This window comes from Drosophila elegans, unplaced genomic scaffold, assembly GCF_018152505.1.
Source record: "Drosophila elegans isolate 14027-0461.03 unplaced genomic scaffold, ASM1815250v1 contig_814, whole genome shotgun sequence".
NCBI classification, from domain to species: domain Eukaryota; kingdom Metazoa; phylum Arthropoda; class Insecta; order Diptera; family Drosophilidae; genus Drosophila; species Drosophila elegans.
In genome coordinates this window covers 9,612,693-9,639,871 of record NW_024546167.1, presented here as the reverse complement: position 1 = coordinate 9,639,871, position 27,179 = coordinate 9,612,693, and the positions used below count along the sequence as shown (strand labels likewise).

The following is a 27,179-nucleotide window of genomic DNA, read 5'->3' as shown; positions in this document are numbered from 1 at the left end:
AATTAATCCCTTTATTTGCATAATTGAAAAACATCAACTGAAGCAGTCAAAAAATATCAAGAACTCCAAGTTGAATAGCCTGCGGGCAAATGTCCCGAAAGAGGCGACAGAAAAGGATACACTACGGCAAAGTAAATTGGAAAAGGAATGTGTGTCCCTTTTGCGCAAAAATAGGAAAAAAGGAACGTGCACATCAAACAAGCTGAAACTATTTGAATCCTAATAGAGGAGTAGAAGAAAATGTTTCTTGGAGTTTTGATTTAGTTTATAAACATTTATTAGAAAGACTATTTGTATTAATACATTTCCGTGGCACTCAACTTTTTTCTGAGTGCTTAGGCACGAACTGTCGCCACATTTTACTGTTGTTGGCGGCATCGCTGCCCTGGGGAGCTATTTAACATTTTTCCAACACTTTGATAATCGCACTTTGCGGCAGATTAATTATTTACGAGCGGCGTGTCCTCTTCTACCTGAGTTCACTCGCATCGTTTAACCCGCAGACAGACGGAAGACAGCCGACAGCCGACGACAAAAGCCCAGAAGTTGCTGTTAAATCTTGGTAATGCCTAAAGCCCCGGTCCCACACCCCCACACCCCCCACACCCCACAACCCCACACCACCAAATCCCCGAACCTCGAACGCCAGACCAAGTATATTTGTCGCCGGTCTTAAGAGATTGCGGCGCACAATTTCCGCGCCTGGTTTGGGGTCAGGTCGTCCCCTCTCATCCGCTTTCCCGGGAGATTTTCCGGGGCGGAATAGCAACCGCAAGACATCAAAGAGCGTACAGCGACGACCAAAAGTCAACTCGAGTCAGGTGAGGACTAAGTGATAAAGCAAAGGTAGACCTCTCAAATAAGAAAAAAGTTCCTTAAATAAAAAAAATATTTAAGCTTTTTCTTTTTTAATACAGGTTTCCTAATAAAACACAATATGAATTATTCTTGCCTATATACTATGATATATTAGTGAACCAAATGTTTATTTGTGGGTAGTCATTTTCTGCAGTGCAATCGAGCAGTTGGTGACCCCGACAAATCCCCGGAGCTCACTTAGTTTTCAAATGGTAATACTGCAATTGTTACCCTGGCCTCGCACAAATTGAAAAGAAACAATGTGCGTTGATGCAGGACCTAGATCATCTTTGGTTTTAATTAAAGAGGGTGCGGGCTTAACTTCTCCTTTTTATCCAGCATACAGGCGTCAAATTAATGCGCTAAATGCAATTTGCGGCGCTGAAAAGACGGCTTAAGGCGATGCCAAATGCCTGGTTCTTTGAGCCAACTAACAGCCAGGGCAACTTTGCCTGTTGGCCCGGCCCTTTGCCATATGAATTATGCAGTCAAGAAGAAAACGAGGGGACTTGGAAGTAACATGAGATGAAAATCGGTTTAAGCTCTTAACGATGAGAATACTGAAAAACCTTAAGCAAATTACAAACATGTTGGGTTTTAATGTGGTGATTATCATTATTATTCTTCATTTTAATCAAATCTTTATTTTTTATCTACGTTTTAGAGCCTTTTAAAGCAAAAAAAAGAATAATATCTCCCTCAAATAAACTTTTTTAAATTGATCATTGGGTATGCAACTCGTGATGATTTATTCAAATAGCTGGACTATTATGTTCTTGCAAATACCACCACAAAGCCTCCACTAACTTACGTCCCACTTATTGCATTTTCGTTTCGTACTTCCTTCCAACATACATTAATATTTGATAACCGTTCTCAATTCAAGTTCCTTTCGAAGTCTTAAAAAAAAAAAAATGTACGTATGCCTCGAGGCCAAAACCGAAAGTTGAGCTAAAAAATTGGCCCATAGACTGCCGTAGAATATGTGCCTAAATACATAGCAGGGAATTTAAAATAAAAGGCCATAAGCACGCTTCCTACCGAACAATTTTCCTTAGTTTACCTGTTTTTTTTTTTGCATTTTTGACTGCTTCTGGCATAATTTGAGAAACTTCCTATTCAACTTTTGCTTTTTATTCAACCAGCCCCAGGGGATGGACACACACCTCAGAGGGGCGATGCAGGGGGCTGATATACATATATATATTTGTAAAGACAACTTGGCCCTGGCACATTACCATGCCAAGGGATATACGATGTCTTGGACCGACCGAGAGTATTATAAATAATTCAGTGGCCCGGCTCTAACCGGAGGCGCTTTAATGAGGCCAAAACGGACTTTGGCCATCACGAGTTTAAGCAATTTTCGTAGCCAGGTAAGGGTAGAGGAATTTATGAAAAACTTTCTCTTTTTTGTCAGGGGTTTGCCTTATTTTCACTTAGAAAAATACAATCAAAAAAGATCGGTTGCAATGCAAGCTATATTAATCAAAATACTAACATTATTTTTAAAAACTTTGTTCAAAACAAACATAATAATAATTATGACTAATAAATTTAATTTTAGACATAATTATGAATCAAAAAATATATATAACTGTAAAACCATATAAATAATACATACATTTTTTTCCTGACTGCAAAAAGAAATATGTTGACTTGGATTGCAGAGCGCCATGGAAAATCAACCGATAAAGGTAAATATACATGACATTTCCAAATGTGGGCGGAGATTGTCTGGGCCGGAAGTTCGATTGGGAGTGGCAATGAGAAAAAGCGTAAGCAGCCGCAATGCGTTGGGGAAAATCAATTTCGCATAAAAAATTCAAGCAAAATTTTATGCCAACCTTTTTTTCTGCTGCTGTTTCTTCTGAGGCTCAAGTAAAAGTTATTGCCTATGAGTGTATTTGTGCACGTGTGTTTTTGTGGCGGCATGTGAACTTAATGATTATGCAAATTGGCCTGTAAATCGATTGGCAATCGTCGGCATTGCCGAAAATTGCCGTTAGTTTTAACCGCTGTCTTGATGACAACCAATGCAGGCAAATAAAAATCTTGTGGTATATAAATTTTAGTTCCCTTTATTGTAAGTCCCCCTTATTTTAAAAAATATAAATCGGATTCTAAAACGATTATTTAAGTAAGCTTCCTACAACTATTGAAAACACTTGGTTACATTTTCGTTGGACATAAATAAATATTTTTGAAGCGCAAAGAGAGTAAGTCCAAACTATTCTGGCACTTGAGATTTTCTTTCAAAGATTATAACGGAGCCCAATATAAAATATCCCAGGCCTTTTCCTCCTAATGCCCTTCAAGCTCGTCAACGCACTATAAAAATATCATTATCAATGGAAAAGTTTGCTTATCAAAAATGACTCCGACAACAGCAACAGGATAAAAAACAAGAAAGGCGGGGAATAAATGTGGCAAGAAATTTGCATATTCTACAAGACATGAGGCAGAAGCCAAGGACACGCGGCTGCCACTGTCGTTGAAGTTGAAAAATGAAAGGCCAGGCAAATTGAATTGCCAACTGGGCGTCTGGGTTCCCACTCCTTTTGATTTCCCATCGTCTCACAGAAAGCTTATCATTAAATTCAAATATCAATCAATTTATCATAAAAAGAAACAGAAGCGTCAACAAAGAAGCCAGTTGCAAAGGGGAAAAGAGGTTTTATGGGACTGCATCTGGCAGCAGGATGAAGAATATCAAACTAATGCAATTGGCAAAAAAAATTCAGAAAACGAGACATTCTGTAGGTCATTAGTTTCTTGAATCTGAAGAGAAAATACTTTAAAGTGAGGCTTTATGGCCTTTCGTTGACCAAGGAATTACACAAATAATAATAAGAAAAATACGATTGCTTATGTAGTGCATACCTATAAAGATAAAAATGTTGTTTTGAAATTATCGACAAGAGAAAAAAAGTTCAGTTAAGAAATTTAGAGTCAGCACAATGAAGGCAGGGAATTTAAAATATTTGAGCTTTTAGAAATAATTTCCTTTATATTTAAATTGTGAAAAACTGAAATCAAATGTTTTTTTTAAATTTATATGTTAAAAAAGTTTAATTAAAGTCCAACAAGATTAGCTTAGACCAAGTACAAAAATTGCTTTGTGTTCTTTAACCGCAAGGGAAATCTATCCCTAGAAGGCTTCTATTAACCAGTTGACACTTGTGTCTTCGACTCCTTTTAAGCCCTTAAGTAAATTATTGCTAATGGCCCACACAAAAGGTCTGGCACAGGGATTGCGATTGGTACTCGCTCTACAGCAATGTAATCACAACATTTGATTGATGGAAATCAATTTCCCATCAGAGACATCTGTGAGTTGTGTGTGTTTGATTTTTGGGGGGGGTGTTTGTGTTTATGCATATATTTGCTATCACTTGGTTACTTTCTTTGATAAAACACTGGAGAAAATATCCAGTTTTTTTGGCTTATACTAAGAATTTTTACTATTAATTTGTTTTAAAAATGTATGGAACCCCAAAGTTGCCAAACAGTAAAAGCTTGTTTATTTAGTTTTAAAAACATTAATGGTTTTTGCTCTGATTTTGCGACTTTTAGCCTAACAATTTATGCATTTTTTGTTTTGTGTATGGATAGGTGTCTGCATCTTAGACTATACGTATACCATTAGATAGCGATACGCTTGAAATCAAACGAGGTGATTGACAGTCCCTCGGTTTCTCCAATTCTTGGCTTCTCCTTGGAAGTTGCCATAGATGCCGAGTGCAGTCGAGCAACAAGCTTAAGTTGGGACGCATCTTTATTCTCCGTTTACGGGATAAATTTCCACCTTTTCTTTTTTTTTCTCATATTTTATCTGGCACATCCTTGTGTTGGTGCTTTATACCGCGAAATTAATTTCAAATAAGTGGCTGACTGTCGTTATATAGAGTCATATATGAATAATAAACGAAAATGCATTTGTCTGGAAATCTTTACTTCGCTCCATTTCCAATTTTCGCCCACAATGTTGGGTGAAAGGCAAACAGAGTAAAATACGTGGTTGGGATTTTTATAACCAAATCAGGACAAGACCTGCCACCCTGAGATACAGCTGCTTTTTGGCATTGCCTTTTATTGTTTTTTATGATCATTTGTATTCATCAATTTTGTATTGATTTGGCTGGGGGAGAGCTGAGGAAAAAGAAGCGTTTATATGCCATGGCAGCGAAAGGATAAACAAAACTTGGCAGAAGAAGCCAATGAATTCTGATGTTTTGTTGCCCGTTCCTCCCTTTTCCCCACTTTCTCCGCTTTCTCCGGCACATGGCAATTCCGCACAGCATCTTACGAATTTATGAGCTATAAAAACATCTGCCCGAACGGACTTGCCCCCTCCCGTTTTCACCCCTCTTTATTTTCCCTGTGTGGTAAGGACAAACAAAAGTAAAGTGCTCCACTTTTTGATTACTTTTTGTTATTGTTTTTATGATTTTTGTTTCCTTTGCTTCGCTTTTATTTTACATTTTTATATTACTTCTTCCGGAGTTTTGTCCTTTCCTTTCCCAGCGTAATTTTAATTAGGCGCCAAATGCATAATAAAATAGATATTTGCTTTGACGTTTTTGGGGAAAGAGCATGTGTGGATAGATTTCACAAATATAGCTAAAAGTGGTTAGGTTTTGAAAATAATTTTCCTAAAAAAATTGTTTTATGGCTCATCAATGAGTTACAAACATGTCAATTTGGCTTTAGGTTTTAAAATGGCCATTATTGCCCAATAATTTCTTTTATTCCTTTTTATAGGTTAAATATTATTTAAGCTTGGCTTTCATTGTAAAATGAAAAATTCAATTTCCTCTTCTCATTGGGACACAGCAAGTAAAAGAATATTCGCTCTTAGTTCAATTTATTGAATTTATTAAGTGCAGCGCTTACAAATATGGATGGTAATTAACTTTTAACCAGCGCAGAGAGCAGACCAAGAAAAATGGCGGAAATATTAAATGTTTAATAAAGCTGCGCGCGCATATTAAAATTGCATTAAAAGTGTCGGGACGATTTTTTTTATTCAGAACCAAATTAATCCACGAAAAGCCGAGTGGGTGAGATGAGCGGATAAAGAAGACCCCAAGCTGCGGTGGGAGAGCGAATAAAAAATTGAATATGCACCCAACGGAATAACTGAATTCATAAAACGCATCGCAGGCAAAATGAAATGCGGCAAAAATGAAATGTTAACAACGCCAAAAGCCGAAAAGTAGTTCGCCCATTTCCATGCAAAAAATAACCAAACGAGGCGTATAAATAAAAGAGGGCAAAGAGACTTTCGGCGACATCAAAGTTATTGACAGCTGTAAAGTTGGTGTAATCTCTACTCCCATTCCCGCATGGTAAAATGTCAGAATTCAATTAAAATTTTATGATATGCACAAAGCAGCAAAAAGCAGCGACTCCAGAGGGCGAAAAAAAGAGAAAAGGAAAGTTAAGCAGGCGGCGGGAAAGGGGAATATTTTCCTGTCATAATGAAAGCAGCTGCATGCCCACTCACACTCTTGCACTTCAGCTCTTACACCCACACACACACACATACACACACACCCGCAAACACTCATTGAGGCCATTGGCAGTTTCCCCGCTTTTCCCCACCATTATGCGCTTTTCCCAGCTTTTCTCTTTACTTTGTGGCGGCGACAACTGCACACAAGTGCTGCGCATTTTGATAAAAATTTATGAATACCCTACCCACAAGCCAAAGTGCATATTAAGCTGACTGCAATTTTATTAAGCCAAACAATAAAAATTTCAAATTTTGTTGATAGTATTATAAGTTTTTAATGTTGCTTCGCTCAAATCGAAAATTAAAGGATTCAAAATAAAATGTTTCCATTGTATATTCGTATTTTCTATATCATTTGAATCAGTATAATTTGTTAGTTCAGCCTTTCAAAAAAATGTTACATGCTTTCCTAACAAATTGTGGAAGATACCATTTTTATAACAGAACGCTAACTTAAGAGTATAAAAGTACCACTCAAGCCGATGCTAAAAGTACTTGCCATGACAATCTACATTTTTTTTGTTGCTGTTATTGCTGTTGCCCATCTTGAGCATCATTTGTGCGGCGATTTTTGTGCTGAGCTCTTGGTTTTTGCGACAGAGAAAAATAAAACGAAAATAACCATTAAAATGATGGTTATAATTTAGCTAACCATTTCGGCCGGCATTGTTTTGCAGCAGGGCCAGCTGCTAATGCGGCTTTATTGCTATGGATGTGACTGTACCAGTGCCTTTTCGTTTTTTTTTACTGGACCATTGAATCTGCCCATGTGCATGTGGATATGCAAATGGGTATGTTAACAGGATGTTGCAGCATGTTCGTCATAAATTCTTGTGAAAAACGTGGAAGTGAGGGCCACAAATCGACCATCTGCAGTGACCTTTCAACTGGCGCCCATAAAACTGTCTCTCATCCCGATCCCGCCCTTCCCCCCATCTATTTGGGCCACTTTACAACTTGAAGACCACGGAACGGACCGAGAAGCGGATGCGATAAGCTTAACCCATCCGCACACTCAGTGGAGGCATTGATTACCAGCGGCCCAAATAAATTACGAGAGCTCAGTGCTCTGGTCCAGTCAAATGGCAAACTTTTCCCGGCAACTTTCACTTTGGGAACACAGAGTCGGGGAATAGAAAAAGCAAAAGAAGGAGGCGGAATTTTTCCGCTCTATTTGCGCTGCACAGTGACTGCCAAAAATCCACTGCAGGCATCTAACACAAGAAATGTGAGTAGAACAGATAGGCGAAGACCTAAAGATACCTTGTAGGTAAAACGAACATGGCTTTAGAACATAAACAAAATAAAAGAATATTAATAAACAATTTTAAATTTGAGAACTAATATTTTTTAAAGTATGTTTTTGTGAATTCCTGCAATACTTTAAATACCGCTTTTTAAAAATTTTAAATGTATGTATGTTTTTGGAACAAATAATGCTATAAATCAATTGTCTGACCAACAAAAATTAATAAAATTGTACTTTATGTTTGAAACAGCATTCAAAACACAAAACAAATTATTCGTTAACATTTTTTCATATCAGCAGTGGCAATATAAGGTATATATTCTTGAAGAGATCAGTTCCGTGACTACAAGATACCCTTGAACTGACCGTTTAATGGTCTCCTAAAAAAAATAAAACGAAAAACCCACATTGAGCTGCCATTTGCCATTTTCCAGGGCCATTCTTGAGAGCGTCTTGGCAGCGATGGGCGCGTGACAGGCGGGGGGCGTGGCAAATGATGCGTGAATAAATCAGCTCGAGTTGCAGGCACATGTAAGTAATGTTTCCTTGGCCAGACACGAGCCCATCCCTAAACTTCCGTGGGAATGTGTTCGAGGAAATGACACAAGTGAAAATATTTCAAACACTTTGACCCGAAGTGAGCAAGGAACTTTCCCCGAGTGTGATTGTGTGGGTATGCGCCATCGATTGAATTGTCTTTACGCTTTGCTGAGCGGCTTACACGACTTAGCCGGAGCTCTGATTGTGGGTGTGAGCGTCTTATTTACTCGCACACCCCCTTCTTTCTCCGCCTAGATTATACCAAGCCTTTTGCTTTCGCTTGCCTGCACTTTCTCTTAATCAATTGCACTTTTCCGCAGAGTGCAAACAAAATATAAAAATCATACCGAAGGTCAAGCTCTGTTTTAGATTGAATGGGCAGAACTAGTCCACCTTAAGTAATATATTTAAAACTTGGCTCCAAAATAATGATTTTCATTACGTTTTTTTTTTTTAATAAATTATATATATATATAATAAGTATAATGAAAAAATCTGTATTCCTTTCATAATAAATATTTTATTTAAGTTTTTCCAAAGACAAACATATTAAAACATATTATTTTCACAGAATTTTATGGGTTTATTACCCAAAAACAAAAAATGTATATTGTTTAAAAACGAACAAAATGAAAGAGTATTCACACGCAAGATTACATTTCACCTCGGTGTTTTCTGACCCGTATCAGATTTTGTAACCATATTAATCCCTTACTCCTTATCACGATGCCCTACACAGATTTCTTTGCTCGATTTGCACATTTGATAATTTCTGACTGCGAATCCAAATCAATTTGCTGGCCATCAACGCCCATGAGGTTGAGGTTGCCAGGTCTGACCTGGAAAGCCTTTTAGCCCAACATTTGCCTTTTCCTTCGGCCTCCGCACAATTTCCTCCCAATTTCCCACACCCATCCTTGACTGTGCTGATAATTTTATGCCTGGACGAACGGTCGGTCAGACGGTGTCATGTTGTTGCCGGCCCCTTGGATTTTTTGATAAATTTTCCATATCGTTAGCAGCAGCAGCAGCAGCAGCTGATGAGGAACGAGGGGCGACACGGACCCTTTCGAAGGTTCATTTTAAAGGGTGTTTTCTCCCCGTTTGACTTGCTCTTTTTTCGGTCTAGCTGCACAATTTGTTGTAATACAATATTTTGGCCATTAGGAGCCAGAAGTTGGGAGCAGACAAATGGCCACTGACTTTGTTTGCTGCTCCATGTTTGCGCTTCTCTGTTCCTGTCTGCTCTTTATGCTGGGGCTCTCTACTCGCTTACCCTTTGAACCTCCGCACATGCCGCAAGCGGTGGGTTGAAAACTGAGAGGACTGGTTATCAGGATATCGAGTTTTTAAAAATAAAGGGGGAAGCATTTCTATCAATCTGAGATTTGCGATAGTTCAAAGAAAATCAACATTAGAGTATTTTTATATTTATAAAATTTATTAAGCCATATAGTTTATTTAACATTATTTGTAGAAAGTCGATGAAAGATAGAATTTATATTAGGTATATTATTAAATAAAGCTTATACACTTAAAACTTTATATCCCGTTTAAATAGTTTTTACCTTATTCAAATGTTTTTCCCTAAATTCCATTTTCTAATAAGAAATTATTTTTTTAATATATTAGATAATTCGTTTTAAGATTAATGTCACAATAACTAGACTGGCAGTTCTGGATTTTTTTCAACCTTTTGAGTTCAAAGCCTCAAATTTCTGTGAGTCCGTAGAGTATCCTATGGCAGCCCCTTAACCTGGGTGATTGATCCAGTTTGTTTAGGCATAGTCCTGGCTTGACCCAATCGTAATCCGACCATGTTGAGGAATTATGCTTCAAACATTCTTGGGCAAGCCTCACACGTCTTCATCTTCCGTTTTCTTTTTATACCCTCCCACCTCCCACTCGTTGACTGCTTAATGGAATGTGAAGTCTGCATGATTAATAGGCGTCAGTCGGTCGTTCGTCTGAGCCTCGGCAGACATTAATGCTAAGTCTACCGAAGCCCAAATATACACTTTTTTGTGCTTTTCCACGCTCTAATGATTTCAATAAGGCTACAAAAAAGCCCAAGTCAACTCACGGACTTTTATTTTGTTTCAATTTGCTTAGGGGCGTTTTCTGACCGGATCGGACCAAATTGAACCGAACTGAACCGAAAAACTGGGTCCCAAACTGTTTGTCTTGTCCTGTGACACTGGGTGCTTCTTGGCCCTCTTTTGTTGGCTTTTAGACATTTCTTTTAATTGAAAAGTGGAAATTCCCCTCAGACGCATATAAAGTTTCGATTGAAAATCAATATCACTTAATAAAATGCAAAAGAGAAATTCAGATTTAAAGATTTTTGGTCTCATGCACTAGTCAATTTAACACAAATATGGGGTAACATTCAATTGTATCTTTAAATATATTTATAATCAGCAAACCAATACAAACCAATGATATTGGCTACTTGATTTAAGTTTCTTTTTAAAAAAAGTAAATTACTCCATAGAATTTATCAAATGAATACAATAAACCGTCAAATAAAACACAAACAGTAATACTAAACTAGTCAAAAAATTTAATATACATATATATTTTTAATGCTTATATAATTTATACACCAAATGTGCATTTTATGCAATTTGTTCCATCAAACTGCTGTCACCAAAAAGTGTCATGATATATTTACAAATGTTTTGGATTACAGTTGATGAACATTTGCGCTCCCCCTATGATTTATTTGTATTTGAGGCACCTTTGCGACCTGCTGCTTATGTCAACGACAATAAATAAAAGTAGAAAAAACAACACGAAGAAGGAAAATAGAAAAAATCGAGGTGCTTTCATCAATTGGGCAAATGCAGAGATAAACTTCAACAAAAGCTTAGTGGCTCAAAATGTTTTTGTCTGGCAAACACAGGACATTGATACGGATGTGTGTGTATTTTCTATCTATTGCAACAATCTGAGTGTGCGTGTGTGAATAATCAAAACAAACACAGAGCAGGGAAAAACGCTCACCCACACACACAGAGACTCAGTTGCTTTGGCCATTGTGGCGACACAGTTTTATTTAAACAAAAGCCTACTTGAGCTTATGCTCAGTTTGCCAGCAACAATTTAATGGCAATGTATGGATCAGGGGCTGTGGGGAAATAAGTACACAGTTGGTTTGTTAGTGTGTACACATGTAGCCCGTAATGGCCACATATGCATCATCTGCTGGGTAGTTTTTGGCTGGAGAAGTATTCTGTGAAAATGTGCAGAGAAAATATATTTTTCCTAATATATAAATGTTGTCGGATTCTTGACTTGATCTCCAATAATCCCTACAAAAATTAATAGCAAATAATAAGAGTTTGTAATAATACCTTAAAATTAAAAAATATAGCATACTTTTATGGGTAGCAATACATACAACTTACAAACAATATAGCATACTTTTATGGGCACCGTCCAATATTCTTATAAAATGAGTAACAAACCTTTTAAATGACTAAAACTATGTTATTGAACTTTTGAACTCTTGTATAAGCTTAACAAACTTATTTATTTTGATATTTTTTCCCTGAACTAATTATATATTGTTAATTTAACTTTTTTAGCGTATCATAAATGACATACCTTTTCTTGAGAGAGAGAGAGAGGGAGAGATTGTGCAATTAAGTGAATGAGAGAGGTGGTGTGACCCCCCGCATTTCATATGATTATTTTGACCCCTGTCGATTTTTTCTTTTTTCTTTGTGCAGTGAGTCAAGGGCACTTTCCACTGTGGGCCCGACTTGATTAATGGGAAATTGTGTTACCGGCTAATGAGAGGGGAAGCCGATATAGATATACATTTCCATATATATATATTTAAGTAGAGCAGAAAGGCGAAAGCAGGTGGAGCTGTTTTATTTGTGCTTAAGCAGTATTTTTGCCAAAATTCAATGAGAACGAGCTGAATTTCCAATGAAATTTTAACGAATTTCATATTTACAGTTGGCCCCGGGTGGCTGGGCGATTCGGGGGACGCTGTCAGAAGCAATCAGGCTGCAGGCGCTGCTCGGCAATATCAAAGAGCGTATTAACATGCAAAGCAGGGCCCACAACCAGAGTCAAAGTCAGAGTGAAAAAAAACTGAAGAGTGAGTGTGGGTTGCGAAAAAAAAAGCAGACTGGAAAATAAAGAGAGACGCGAACTTGACTTGCCACAGAAGGCGCAACAAAATTGAAAACCATTAGGATTAATGTTTAGTTGAAAGATTTGCGCGTTAAGCCATTTTTACATGGCTGCCTTCGGCTGCCTCCAATTGCTAATGTAGTTTATGTGTAGGACTCGCTGCTTGTGGGCCTTTCGAAGGCCTCGATGGCTGGCTGACTGGATGGCTGGATGACTGGATGGCTCTTTGGTTTCTTGGCTCCGAGTAGGAGTAGGAGTATCCCTAACGCTAACTGACGTTGGCTTCTGCTGCGGATGCTGTTACTGCTGTTAGGCTTAAGGCGAGACGCACAAACGACATGTAAAATGTGACATTTTAATGTATGCAAATGAGACGTTGAATTAAGCCAACGCACCCACACAGGCGAGGCGAGGAGACAGGATAACAGAAGGATATGGGGAGAGAAGGCAAAGGGACCTGCAGATCCCCGCTGGTGTGCAAACATTCACTTGGCTCCATATCCATTTCCGCTGCTCAGCTTTCCCCATCTCCTTCGCTTTTAGCTTTTGTGATATGATTTGAAAATAATGAAAAGACAGTTACAGTCTCTACCCACAGTTTTGGCCACCCTGCTTTTTCGGCACCCCTATTAGTAACACCCTCACGTTCCTGCCCTAGCGGAAATGTCAACTTAACTGGCTTGAAGCACCAAGAGAATTTAACAAAAGATTCCGAAAATATGAAACAAAAAACACCCTTTCCAAAAAATGTTATATCTTTAAAAAGCATACATTAATATAAATCAAAATAATATGCTTTAAGATAATAAATTACAGTGCTTAATGTGTTATTTAGTTATTATTATTACAGCTTCTGCTTAAACGACAAAAACGCCTCTTAACGAGTTAAAATAGTCGTGATCGCACCTTCAAACATTCAACATTTCTAGTATCAATAAACATTTTATATTGACACTACATTAAGTCAAGTTCTTTATCAATTGAGATGTTAATGAAATATTTAGAGCTATTTAAGGCTAGAGTACCAATTTAAGCTTCTTTGTTACCAAAACAAACAAAAATAACAATGTACCCCAATATCAAGCAAACAATAGTGGACTCTTGCCCAATTTATTAATTTCTATTCCGTCAGCGTCCCCCAATTTGTCCTCATCTGCCCTTTTGTCCATGGCCATTGGACTTGTTCGATTATTTTGCTCCTTGGCTTTCAATTTGTTGATTGTTTTTCTTGGGGTTTTCCGAGGAACTCGTCTTGGGGAGGCTGGATTTTCATCCACATAAACAATGCCGTAAGAATGTTTGGTAATGAAATGCGTAAACTTCTTGTTTGGCTACAGATTTTCTGATAAATTCTATGAAAACATTTAAAATATTTGTTACTTCACTTGAAAGTTCTTTGGAAATGCGTGCAAAAATTCTTTGTTAGCGAAAACCAAATTTGTGGTTTAAAATATTTGATTTCAAAAGAGTAGTTTAAAGTTGTTTGCAGTAAAAGGCGAGAAACAGCTAAAAATAATAACTGGAGTTAAACTTTAGGGGTTAAGTATCGGTTTTTATAGGTCTTTAAGGTTTAAGGTCTTTTATTATCCCTTTAATTTATTAAGACTTTCAAAACCCTAACAGCCTTGTTTTATTATTTAAATCTCATTTCCCATTAACCATTATTACAAAGCCGAAGTATTTGTTTTAGTAAACCTTATGGGTAAACTTGTATAATTAGATACCCTATTTAAATTAATGCTCCTCACTGGACTATGGCGAACTTAAGCACAAATTTCCAATTAGTGCTTGAACCTACCCCTCCCGTTTATTTTTGTAAATAAATAAAACTGAAAAAAGAGTCCCGCAACCCAAGCATTAATTATGAGCCATTTTAAATGTGCCCAAAAGAACCTTTTCTATACTTAGAGGGAGAGAGGGAGAGATAGAGATTTATAACTCACCGATTAGGACTAGTATCACATGTAGGATATACCAGATCTGCAAGCTCGTGGCCGTCGTCCTTCCTGTGGCCGATTTCCTCGTTCCCGGAGCCTGTTGCTCCACCCTCAGCTGTTGGTGGCATTGGTGGTGCTCGGTTTTATGGTGGCGCGGCAGCTGGTGCTGGGTAAAGGGATCCAGGGCACACATCTTTGCCAACGTTAAATGCCCCAAATGAGCCACGCCCACACGCACTAATGTCTTTATTAATTTCGGTGTGAAAATTTCACTTATTTCGTTTGGACATTAAGTTGTTGTTTTGGGGGCTCCCCAGTTTTAGTGCTGCCTCTGTGCGGTAATAAAATGTTGGCTATTAATCACTTTTAATCGCGACGCGAACGAAAACAACGCGAAAGTTAAAGGCAAAAACTATTAAAGGACCTGCTGCCCCCCATTTGCTTCTTCCATCACATGGAGCGGCACTGCAGTCAAGTTAAAGACATAAATTTTCAACCATTTTGGGACAAGATTAATTACACAGCAGCCTTTTCTCGGTCTCAATGAGGGAAAAACGTGGAAAAACGGAAAAGCGAAGGAAAGACTTGCCACATAAATTCAAAATCCAGTACCCGATTGCACTTTAACCCCTTGGTTGATTTAGAGAGTCAGGAAAACGCTTGCCAGGCAATTGAGTTGGTGAATGAAACTCTAAGTGGCAGAGTGATTTACACGTTAAAATTTAAAAAAAAATTTATCTTTACATGACTAATCATAATTTATATAAACATATGAACTTAACTTAAAAAAAAGTTATTAAAAACAATGTTAAATTATTAAATATGTATCACTCAAATAATGTCTATACTAAATTCAAGCAAGCAGATGCAATTATCACATATTGGTTTAGTGCTGTTTATGGCAGGATTCTGAATTTTTAGAATTGGGGTCGGCGCACGGAGAATTACTCATATATCAAGGCTGCTAAGTTATGGCCTCATTTGATAATGTCCTAATTTATAGCCAATTCGGTTATCCAGTTCAAAATTATTTTTGTATTATTGTCATCAATTAAGGGGAGATATTATAAGCAACTAAAATTTGGAAGTATAGTTTATGGAATGGGTAAATCAGAACTGCGCATATCACCGTTTAAGCTTGCAGCGCAATGTAAAATTTAATCCATTGTTTTGAATAAGTAAGAAGCTTATTTAATAGAAACAAAAGCGCAATATAATGCTTGCATATAAAAGACTCTCGGAAATAACATTTTCATAATATTTAAATATTTACAAAAAAAAAAGCATTAATTTATACCCCTTTCTTTATTACATCCTTTAGTTTTTCATAAAAACTCGACATGCATGCACCCACTTTTCATCTTTGTTGAATATTATTTATTGGCCTACAAATCTAGCGACACCACTGGCAATTAACAAATATTTATAAATATTTATATATATAAATGGCCTGTCAAAACTTGACAGCTAACAAAAATATTCAATTTTTCCGCTTGTATGCCATTTTTTTGTTATTTAAAGCCAACAATGGTTGGATAAACACGAATAAATAGCTAACAAGTCAGGTGCAGATATGTTTTAAAGCAACAACACCAGAAGCTGTTATTATAATTACAGCAACAACAAAATCGCGTTCACCCGCAAAACCGCCAAGTGGAACGCCTAAAAATATGCAGCACGAAATAAATGGCCAAGACCAAGACTTATATACAGGACACTATATCTACTCCAACCCGTCCAAGCAACATAATTAGCCCAAATTGGAGCAGAAGCAGGAGCCAGAAGGGGAGATTGTGGAGCGGGAGGACAAGAAAAAATGACAAAATATAATTAAAGATTAAAATGTTCTCGGGCTAAAAGTGGAATTTATGATGGCAAATTTTCAAGTTGGAATTTTCAAGCGAATTCTCGGAAAAGTCAACCTGTGTTTCGGACTTTTTAAATTGCTCAATTTAAATATGTAAATTTATTAACTACATAGCTTAAATATCTTTATTGAAAGCTAGACTAGCGGTTTAGTGGTTACCTTAAACTTTGCATTCTACCAAGAAAAAGAAAAACGTTTAAGACCTAGAATGTTTTCCCATACAAAACAAAAAATGTTTTTGCTGAACTACATTATATTATAATATATTTATTTTTATCATCATTTTCATGTGAATTATCTCTAGATTTTAGTTTCTATTCGAAAATGATGTTCTTTATTTTAAATACATCTAAGATATTCACCAAATTACTAAGTATAACCCAAGTTTGTACGTTTATTTTTTTGGGGTATTTTAGAGAACCATAACAACCAACTATAAAAACTGATGATGCAAAAGTTTAGCCCTTGTTTTTACAGGGATTTACTTTTAGTTTTCCCCTTCTCTCGTTGTTTCGACTATTTCTAATTTTGGCTAGTTTTGGGGTTTGCCGGATGATTACTGCTTGTGTTCCACTTTTCGCGCTTTAATTAACCGCAACCGCAACAGTTTTCTCAGCTTTTCCCAGTAACAACAACAACAAATGCTTGACAAATGTTTTCGGCACGCACAACAAATGCGGCATTTCAAGCGTAAGGCTCAGAGATTTTCCATTTTCACTGCATGCACTTCCTCAGATTTGCCTTGAATTCGTTTCTGTTATGATTGCTGCCGCACTTGCACTTTTTCGTTTTTATTTGTGTTGTATTACGGTTATTTTCCTCCTTTTTTGTAAACACGATATTACTTTTAGTGGTCACTCGCACACACACACAACACACACACACAAAGCTGGCGAGTGTGCGTGTTGTTAGTTTGACTCAGTTTTCAGTTTCGGTTTTCGTGGGGCTCTTTCAAAAAGGAGGGGTTTGAAATGACGCGCGCGACAAAAACGACGTGCGTTCGCCTCAAAGTTGAAATTGTGACTAAAAAAAACTCGTGTTCGCAGTGTCTAGCAAGCAAGTGGCGCCATCACACGGCCAGCGCGCGAGGCTCCCATAGTGAAACGTACTTTGCTGAGCGAAAGCGAAAGAGTAAAAGCTCCGAGTGCAATATTTTGCTCTCACGCTTTTTCCTTCGCCCTTTGTTTGTTTCATTGCCAAACGTTTTTAGATTAACAGAAGAACTTTCCTATAAACATGCAGGATGTGAGCAGGCCAACACTAGGGACATCTGTTAGAGTCAAGTACCAAATATAACAGAACTTTAAAATGTTATTTGCCTTTAACAAATTATAATTTTAAGGAAGTTATACATAGTTTAAATAAATCTAAGTTTAACATACAAAAAGTAATACTAATTACTAATATTATTTTATTTAAATACAAAAAAACCCCTCTAATAATAATAATATTAACAATATTAAAAGGTTAGTTAACATTAAAAGTTGTTATATAAAGCAGCTCTCTGTAAACTTGGGATATTTAGAGTTTTATAGCAGATTTTAATACGGGTATTTCATGTTGGAAAATAAATCTGCTAGCCATTTAACATGTTAATATTTTTAGCTGAGTAGGATAAGTGAAAAGATCTGAAATAATGTTTATTAAAACAAACACAAAAACCTTGAACAGTGCAAACATATTTAAACGAAGCATTAAATTATATAGGTATGAGAACGCTATTGTCAGGCAAAAAAATCATTCATTTAATATTCAGCCATAAGTCACACACACACTCCAGATAAAGTTTCAAGGCTGGCAAATAAAAATTAAAACAATTGCACGTTATTTTCTGGCGTTCAATTAAACGTCATTTAACAAAGAACGAAATAAAAATGTATATACAAATCATAAATACGAATATATGAGGATGTGAAATTCAAATAAAAATGGCGCTTTGCTTAATGAAATAAAATGTAAATTTAACTGTCACTGTAAACCACTTAAAAATAAATATGAAAAATTATCACAATATTTAATGAACCAACAGACCAGAAAGCCAAACTCCGACTGATGACGTCAGGAACAAGGGATAAGGGTGGAAGGGCTTTTAAAATTATCCCTGATATATGACTTTATCTATGCGATGCACACAACCGAATGGGTTAAATGAGCGACTTTTGTTTGGCCAACAGCAGAGCCAGCGAGCAGAAACGGAATTCAAATTGAAAATGAAAAATAATGCAAATTATTGCACTTTGTGCGCATTAATCGAGTTAAAGTTCCGTTCTGCGTGGAATATTCAAAACCTAACCTTACTATAAGCATTTTCAAGGTCGATCTCTGGTTTTTGAGAAGGGATTTGTTGCCTGAGTTCTTGGTTCGCTGCTCCTTCCAAATTCATACGCTGACCACTGCTGTTGGACACCACATCTTTTGGACAACACTGAGAAAAATGTTTTTTTTTACATAAATAAATAAATTAAATAAAATAAAAAATACAAAGAGTACACTTTTTAATAATGAATTTTTTTAAATTATATAAATTGTATGAATTTATTGACGAAAGTACTTTTTCAAAAATTGTGTTTATTTTGTGCATTTGCCTAACACTCCTTTCATTCTGTATACTCTCACTGGGTCAGTGGCATTTCACTTCATTCCTGTGCCGGGTTGAAATCGGTTCAGTACTTGAAGTTTTCAAGCTTATGTGGTACTCAAGTGGAGTTTGGGCTATGAGAGTGGAGTTTGGGGGGCCAGGAAATAGCTCGCCACTTTGCGTACAAAGCTAATGGTTCAGTCTGGCTTAGGTTGTTTTGGATGAGATTTCTTTTCAACCAGAAACATTTGTGGCTGGCAAAACAAGGTTATCCTAGGCTAACGAGTAAAGCAACAATATTTATTTGGAATTTAAAGTATTGTTAGATAAAAGCACTTTAAAAAATGTATGAACTTTAAATTGGTCGATTTATTGCTAGATTTAGGAAGGGGAAAACATTTTTAAACCAAAATGTATTATAATACAGTAAAAACGTAGCAGTTTAACTTTCAATACTCTAAGCTTTTTAATTAAGGATAAATTAACATTTTTTTTATTATTATAGATTTGTAACCTTGCATCTAAAACCATTAATTAAAATAGAATTATAGTGTTAATGTATATTAATCTTTGGAAAGCTATTGTGCTCAGAATTATTTTATATTTTTGTTAACCATATCGTTGGATTTCAAAGTAGCCCTCCTTCCAGAGAAATCGTACCCCAATGCCAACTTTCTCTGCCATAACTTTACCCGCAGCTGTCATAAAAAAATACGCGCTGAAGAACATTTTTTTGGCCTGGTCCAAAAGGGAGCTGAAATGGTGGCAGGGGCAGGGGTAGGGTTAAGGGCACACACATAAATTAATGCGAAATACACTTAAACAAGAAACAGCAACTTAACAAGGGAAAAATACGAAAAACTTTTGTTTCCATTGATTTATTGCGTTAATATTTCTGCTTTAATGCATCAAATAAATTAAATTGTCTTACGCACCTTTCAACAGGCGAAGAAGGGAAAACTTTGATGCCACTTCGAGGGGCAGGCGGCGTGTCTAACAGAGCATTATTTCCAGCAAGAAAAGAGCGAGCAGCAAATGCATAACTTCGATTCCGTAAAAACAAATAAATATTCATAAAAAATTATTCTCCTCTCTCCCCATCCACATTCAGCTGTCTCTTTCTTCTTTCCAAAAAAAAAAAAAGCACTTTTCGGATCTTCAGTCGCCGCCGCTGTTTTGCATACTGAAGGAAAAAGTATGGGAAAAAGGCGTTTGAATTATAAATATTCATTTATGCTAAGCAAGGTGTTCGTTGGCAGGGGCGAAGGGGGTGGCGGGGAATTTCTCCAGGTGTATGCGGGGGCGTTGCCTTCGTCACGCCTGTTGCCTCCCCCTGCCCACTCGCTGTTTTTGGCTGCTCCTTTCGCTTCTGTTTCTGTCTTGGCCTCCTTACCAACAGGTCGTATGATTGATTTAATTACGGTGTAAGGCGTGTTTTTGCAAGCCATCAGAGCATTCTGCTTTTTCTTGGCGTCTTTGTTTTTTTTTGGAATAACGGAGCAATTTACTGCGCAATAACAATTTTTTAAAACCATTTTTAACTACGTTGAATAGTTTCTAATTTTTAAATACATCGATATGGATGATACGAATTTGTTTTGTTAAAGATTTTTTATCGAATTAATGGGAATTATGAAATATATTAGAAATAATATTTAAGATAATTAAAATATGAATTATTAGTGAATTAATATTAATAAAATTATGCGGGTTGGAATGTAAGCAATATTTAAACATGAGTTACTCATGTTTTCTTTGCCCCGAGAAATTTCACATTGCTTTGTATATCTAAAAATAGTGCCTCGTTAATTAAGGACTTTTAAAGCTTGTGTGGCTATTTCCAGACTTGCGTTGGTTAAACTTTACTATTAAGGTACCTTCTTGTATATCTCTTGTCTCGACTTTAATATCTAGGTGGGTCATTAAACTCCCTGTTCCTCGTTGCTTTCACAAACGGATTGCTTATCGCTAAACAACCAAATGTTTGCAATTTATGGGCTCTGCTCATTGTTGTTGCCTTCACCACTCCGCCAGTGCTGTTAATGCCAAATGAAAAGCTCAGCTAAGCGCCAACGCCAACGCCCGCATCTACACATCATTTCCGTTTTCCTTTGTGGCGTCCACAGCATCGGATGGGCAAAACGGGGGCGTGGCACAAGGGAAACAAACAAGCGGCAGTCGTACTTCATGTAATCAACATTTTAATTGCGGAAACGGAACTCGCACAACCGTACACACACATAAAACGTGGCGTATGTGGAGTATCTGTTACACATTACGCATACGCAATGTATGCTTCACTCCGTTTTGGTTGCCGCTGTTTTTTTTTCGTTTTGCTTGCATGCCACCAGAAAAACATTTTTTTTTTTGACCACTCTCTCTGTCAATCTGAAATCTAGTTTAGTTTTCTTCCTCGCTAGAATTCATTACACCAAATATAAAGAAAGTTTTAGGCAATTTGCCAGAAATCCCAGGGAAAGGGAAAAGCAGTGCGAGGGTAGCTGAAAAAAAACCGTTTCCAAAAAAATACTATATACCCACTCAAACGCTGCAGGTGCAGCATAGCTGCATGCAGGTATCCCAAATCTACTTAGCTGATGGCGGTCGCCCGGGGGGAAAGAGGCAAAAGTGGGGCATGGAGGAGGCTAGGTAAACGTAAACGAATTTGCGAATATTCAGCAGCCGTGGCAGCAACATCAAACTAAACTATGTGTTGCGAAAAAGGCGTCGCTGCTGGGGTACTCAGTAAAATGATTTAAATAAATTAGTAAATAAAAAAAAAATTAAAAATGCATGAAAATAAATTCATACCGACAAAAACTTTTTAATTTGTATGAACATGTATTGAAAATAGTTAAATTTATTCAAACAAATTCGTTTATAATTTCACAAATTTAATAAAATTCCTATAGACAAAACGCTTTTGATTTGTACAAATAGGAAAGCTAAATGACAATGAAAGAATGTTTTTTAATCAGCATTGGTTAAAATGGTTACTCCAGTCTGTCAAAATCAAATGACTTCTTACTACTCCTTTTCCTACTGAGACAGATATCCTTCCGACCTTTCTGCTTCGTCCTGGAACTTCTAGCCATCTCACTTTCGCCACCACTTGCCTTAGAGATGGCATGCCAGTTTGCCGAAACACTTGAGCGACAATGGCAGGCGCCACAGCTCGGGGCTAAGCAATGCAGACGAATGCCCAAAAGCCTCGAGTCTCGAACCCCGAACCTCGATCCCCGCGGGTCCTTTAGTCAGGACTCCCTGCATTCGCCTCCCCCTCGCCAGATTCTACTATTTTTTATGGCTGCATCAACAGCAGCAGCAGCAGCAGCAGCAGCAGCAGCAGCGGCAGCAGCAACAGACATGATAAATTCTCTTTAGTATGCGGCATACATGAGTGATGATATTAACCAACAACAGGCAGCTTCCTCGCGGGGAAAACGGGGCATGGAAAAGTTAGTCAGCCAAAAAGGGAGAATCGGTTGAATTTGGGTTTCTTTTCCCCTTTTTTTTAGAGCAGGTAAATGTTCATGGCCGCAAGGAGGTGTTTGGCATACGGTCCATGGATGATGTTGGGATTGATGGTTGCAGTGAAAAGTGGAGTTTTGACTGGCAAAAACGGAAAGTTAAACGGGGTAATTTTATTATTGACTTGAGGGGAATCGTTTTGAATATGAACCAACTCATTTATAGAAGATCTTAGCTCGTTTTAATTTCAATTTACTAGTTCTTTGCTAGTGTTTAAATCCAGAATTAAATTAATTTAAGTCGCAAATTTTTTTTATTCAGTTACCTATCAATTAAAAATCAAACTTACACTTTCGTTTTCGTTGCGCCAACGTTAGTTTTTTCTCCCTTTTTTATTTTATAGTTATTGCTTCGAGTTTTCGTTGTTTTAAAACTTACCGCAACCATGAGTATTACTCCACTGGCCCCTTTTATGCAAGCATCGCAAAGTACAGGAAACTCCAAAGATTCCGAGCAGCCAAGATCAAGGATCAGTTCGACTGTCTCGATTGGTAATGAAATCTTAATAAAGAAAAAGACTGAAGTGACAAAGAAGGTTAGCAAAGTGGCTAGGCATATCAGGACCCCAAAAAAGAAAGCGCTACCAGTGAAAGCCACCACGAGTACAATCCTGAAAGAGGAGAAGTTCAGGGCATCCTCTAGAGAAGCATCACGGGGATCGAGCGAAAAATTCACTTTCCATGATCGCCTCTCTAGGACTATGTTTTTGGATTCTAGCTCGGATCGGGCGAGCTTAAATTCTATGTCGTCAACCACATCGGCTTCACCCAGCATATTCTCAAGAAGATCCAGCAGGAGAACTAAGAAAAGAGAGTCATTGATAAGTACGGCAGGCGATTCTCGGGATCGCCCTTACATACATCTTTTAAGAGCTACGAAGCCAAATGAAGTAGAGCAAGGAAATAAAGTGCAGGCAGACAGCAAAGAGACATCAGAAACAGATATAGAACAGTTACAAAGCCTCAAATCATCAGATACTAACTCAATAGAAATAAATAGTTTATCGGATGACTCAAAAAAAGTCGCAACTAGTCTCTTAACAGTTTTCGAGTCCGACCAAGAGTCTTCTGTAACTGAAATGGACTCTCGAGTGGAGGAACCAGATCACGATGACCAGGCCCGGAGAATTAGTTTTCTGAGTGCATTTAATAAGATACCTGATATAGACACACTGTCAGCCACGACCAGTTCGGATATTATATATATAAATCCCGAAGAGGAGAAAGTATTCGTGGCAGCTGTGGATGAAGGTAGCCAAGGGCCGAGTAAATCGCAATCTTCAACGGATTTCTACGAGGAGAACGGGAACAGCGACAATCTAGAACTGAAAACAATCAGCTCAGGATTTAGTTTCGCTACTCCAATCGAAAGCGATGGGGAAATCGTAAAGGATGATGTGCCAGAAGAAGCGAGCAGTGAGGACATTCTTGAATGTTTGTTAAGTATCAGACCCCGGGTAACGGTCTTTGATGAAATCTTAGGGATTACGAAATATCAAGCCCATTTGGCCAGCAGCGAGGTGGTTGAGCAATTCCTCGATGGTTTACTGAATGAAGCAGTGCAGTTTGCGGAAGGAACTGCAGTTCGACGGGCGCGACTATTGGATAAAAAGAAAATGCTGTTGGAACTGCATCAAATGGCCATCGTCTACCAATACGAAAAACAGCAAAATCAGTTTCTCGAAAAGCTCACTACGGAATATTATGTGCGCCACAAGGAGTTCGTCCAAGTGAGCGAGCCGAGGCAAGTCGATACCATTAATCGCGAAAGGTATATGACTGCCCTGATGCAATTGGATACTCGATTGGAGGAAAAAAGCGAGACTGAAATGGTGTCCTTAAAACGAATTTGTGATTTAAAGAAGGAAGAGTCGCTCGTTCGCAAGCTGGATGCCGAGAAAATCAGCCATTTCGAGGATAAAGTCCGGAAAACTCTTTGCAAGGAAGGCTGCGGTCACCTAAGGACCGTCGTCGATGATCTCCTTCGAAAAATGAACAAAGTCCGTGCCGAAATGTCCCACGCTCGTGAGGAGTTGATCTCCGTTCAGCATCGATTGCATTCCATCAAAACTGTAAGTTCATATGATTGACTTTTGTGTGTAATTTTCCTATTCCCAATTGAAAAAGATCACTTAAGTGGCCCTTTTCTGACAAACAAATTGTAAAAACCTACACCTTACATTTATTTTTTTTAAGTAATTTTAATTTAACTAGTGTTTATTACTAATCCAAACATTTCCTTCTAACAAAATTATTGCAGAAATCGGAGAAAATGGAAAATCTGGGCAATGGCCTGCAACTTGTGGAATATATATCCAATCAAGCACACAATAACGCGCTGGGAATCAAGATTGAAGGTAAAATATTAAAAATTATACACATTTTAGTTTATTAATTATTAATTTTTTTTTTGTATTTGCACCCAAAGAGAAGGACTTGGAGCTGAAGCGACTGCGCGATCGCACCGTTCACTCAATCCATGCGATGGCCCATTTGACGAACAAGAAGCAAACGAACAAGGAGCTGCTGGAGGACATGAAGTCCCGACTGCGAACGCAGGAGCAGCGGCGAAAGGACCTCCGGGATCGTCTTCATGCGGAAATGGTCCAGCACAAGCGACTGAAGAAGCAAACCAAGAAGCTGAAAACTGCCGGCTGTCTGATGCACTATCCCGACATGTTGCGGGACTATGATGCCACCGTGACGCTCCTGGAAGCGAAGCGAGTTGTGGTCGGAAAGCTCCGCCAGGAACGCAGTCGCCTGGAGCAGAGGAACTCAGAGTTGGAGGTCATCGTCGATCGTTCGAATGCATCGCTCAGGACTAATCTGAGCTCACTTAGACGGAGTTAGGCTTTTCAATGGCGGAAAGTTTTTCAAAGTTTCTAAGGGAGAATACGGTCTTAATAAATATCTTTAAAGGTTTTAATTTAGAATGTAGTAAAAAATAATGATAACGATAAAATCTGGGCTTCAAATTCATATATATTATCATAACATTTTTAATTGCCTTTCTTACAATATTATTTTACATAATAATTTCAGCCTAATTGGTATTATGATAAAGGTAAAAGGTAAAAATTTGGCTATACCAAATGTGGAAATGGTTGAATCGACCTGGCAGCGGTTTTAATTTCCAAGGAATTTCACTTCGAGTAGCTGTCAAAGACACACGTGCATTCTTCCTCCCAAAACTTTCTCTCCATTGAGCTTCGAAAACCACGCAGCAGGACATGTTCTGGCTGCCGTCATAAATACTATTGCCCAAAAGTATTCCTACTTTGAATTTATAATTAATATAAATATTACCTTAACATTAGAATTTCATTAAACAAATTAATTGTTTATACGGCCATTTATTTTTCAGAAATAAATAAATTAATTAAACATAATATTCAGGACTTTTCTAAATAGATTTTTAACGGAAAGTGAATAACTGACCACTATTAAATAGCAACTTAAATTAATGATCAACCAAATCCAAAGCTGGTGGTACACAAAGTTTCGTAGAGCACTGTTTAATATGTATGTAAGGAAAAGTCATGTTTTGCATCTTTTGGCAGCTGCCATATATCTTAGTTCCCGGGCCCTAAAACAAGAGTACGAAAACACTGGGTATATAGTCGGCACACGGGCATATATCTATGGATAGTGAGTGTATTAGTCAGTGGTGAATTGGAGGGGCATCCTCGGAGGAGCCAAGCAGAATGCAGATGAGGCGGGGGACAAGGAAATTCAGGTTTTGGGCGGCAAAAGAGGGGAATACACAGAGTCTGTCCAGACTCATGTCCGTGTCTGGTTTGGCCTGCTCCTTGGTATGCACATTTCATGTTGCACTTAAAAACAAAAAACGAACAGGTGAGCGCAGCTATGCTCAAAGCAAGGCTGTCGAGCGGGGGGATTCGGGCGGGGTGGCACACACAAACATGTGGCAAAAACTAATAGTAAAAAAAAAGGGGAAGTAGCAGCAGTAGCAGCATCCAGCTAAAACCGAACCAAAACGAACCGAGTTGGGTTAATGGCAAAGGTGCTGATGCTGCTGCTCCAGCTGAATTTGCAGCACCCTTTGACCCCGAACTAAGCAGTTCTTACCCACGGCAACCCCCCACCATGAAAACATCCCTTTACTCGGCGATTTTTTGTTGTTTTTGTGACCAACATTAGAGGGAACACAGGTGCATGCTTGCACTGAAAAGAAATAGGTGCCATATAAGAAATTTAATGATAAATTTATTGTTTTATAAAAATTTGTTTAAAATTATGACCTTAAATTACAATACCTTTTTAAGCCAATAAATATTAAAAAATTAAGTGTTTCTTAACTCAATCTGTAAATATAGGCTTATAAGATCGCTTCATTGACAAGGTAGTCAAAAAATGTGCGCTAACTTTCTCATATTTTTTTTTATCAGTGTAAAGGTTTTGTACGGGTGTCCTTATGTGTGTTTTTAGCACGCATGTTTCAAGCGCTTATCGCCATCGTCGCATCGTCGGCTGCTGTTAAAGGAGGTTAGAAAAGAAGGATTTTTTTGGGGAAAATGTGTAGGCTAAAGAGATAAAGGGACTGGCCAAAGTAAGGGGAATAGTTAAAAAAACGATATTACGAGATTCTTGGCAAGCTAGATGAAATTCCGTTAGCTAAATTCGATTTTGCACTTGAGCCCCTTGCAGACCAGCTAATGCAGAGGAGCGACCTTCTGCCAACCTACTTTGCCACCTCAGGCAAAACCAACTTTGGTCATGTGGATGTTGAGGAAAAAATGCTAAAAACTAAAGCTGAAGCGCTTACTCAAATGGTTGAAAAACAAGGCGGTAGATTGAGGCCTTCGTAAAGCAATTCAATTTATTTAATGTGGAATTAGGAAATAAAAATTTGGACATGGTCCATAATTATAGTTTGTATTAGTAAGAATGAAAAAAAATTTGGATTGATTTTTAGGGTTATATTAAGAAATT

At 37.7% G+C, this 27,179-nt stretch overlaps 2 protein-coding genes across 7 annotated transcripts in view; one reads left to right on the top strand and one right to left on the bottom strand.

The window, feature by feature from the left end:
• Positions 1–17,123, bottom strand: part of LOC108150519 — a 35,119-nt gene extending 17,996 nt beyond the window's left edge. Inside the window, exons 1-2 of one of the 6 annotated variants that reach the window (XM_017278740.2) lie at positions 16,481–17,123; positions 14,258–14,582 (exon numbers count right to left, since the gene is read on the bottom strand). In XM_017278740.2, coding sequence (XP_017134229.1) covers positions 14,258–14,444 — 187 coding nt within the window. In that variant the 5' untranslated portion in view covers positions 14,445–14,582; positions 16,481–17,123. Of the gene's footprint in view, positions 1–14,257; positions 16,457–16,480 lie in introns of those variants that run through there. The other 5 variants (XM_017278741.2, XM_017278743.2, XM_017278744.2 and 2 more) reach the window with 5 other exon arrangements.
• A 5,389-nt stretch (positions 17,124–22,512) lies between these two features.
• LOC108150408 lies at positions 22,513–25,178 on the top strand. Its single transcript, XM_017278566.2, has 3 exons — positions 22,513–24,298; positions 24,487–24,583; positions 24,655–25,178. The coding sequence occupies exons 1-3, from the start codon at positions 22,613–22,615 to the stop codon at positions 25,074–25,076; spliced, it is 2,205 nt and encodes a 734-aa protein (XP_017134055.1). The 5' UTR covers positions 22,513–22,612; the 3' UTR covers positions 25,077–25,178.
• The last annotated feature ends 2,001 nt before the right edge of the window (positions 25,179–27,179 follow it).

Coding starts and splice junctions, on each gene's coding strand:
- LOC108150408 (XM_017278566.2), top strand. CDS start 22,613: ATGAGTATTACTCCACTGGCCCCTTTTATGCAAGCATCGCAAAGTACA. Junction 24,299..24,486: donor GATTGCATTCCATCAAAACT/GTAAGTTCATAT, acceptor AAATTATTGCAG/AAATCGGAGAAAATGGAAAA. Junction 24,584..24,654: donor GCTGGGAATCAAGATTGAAG/GTAAAATATTAA, acceptor TTGCACCCAAAG/AGAAGGACTTGGAGCTGAAG.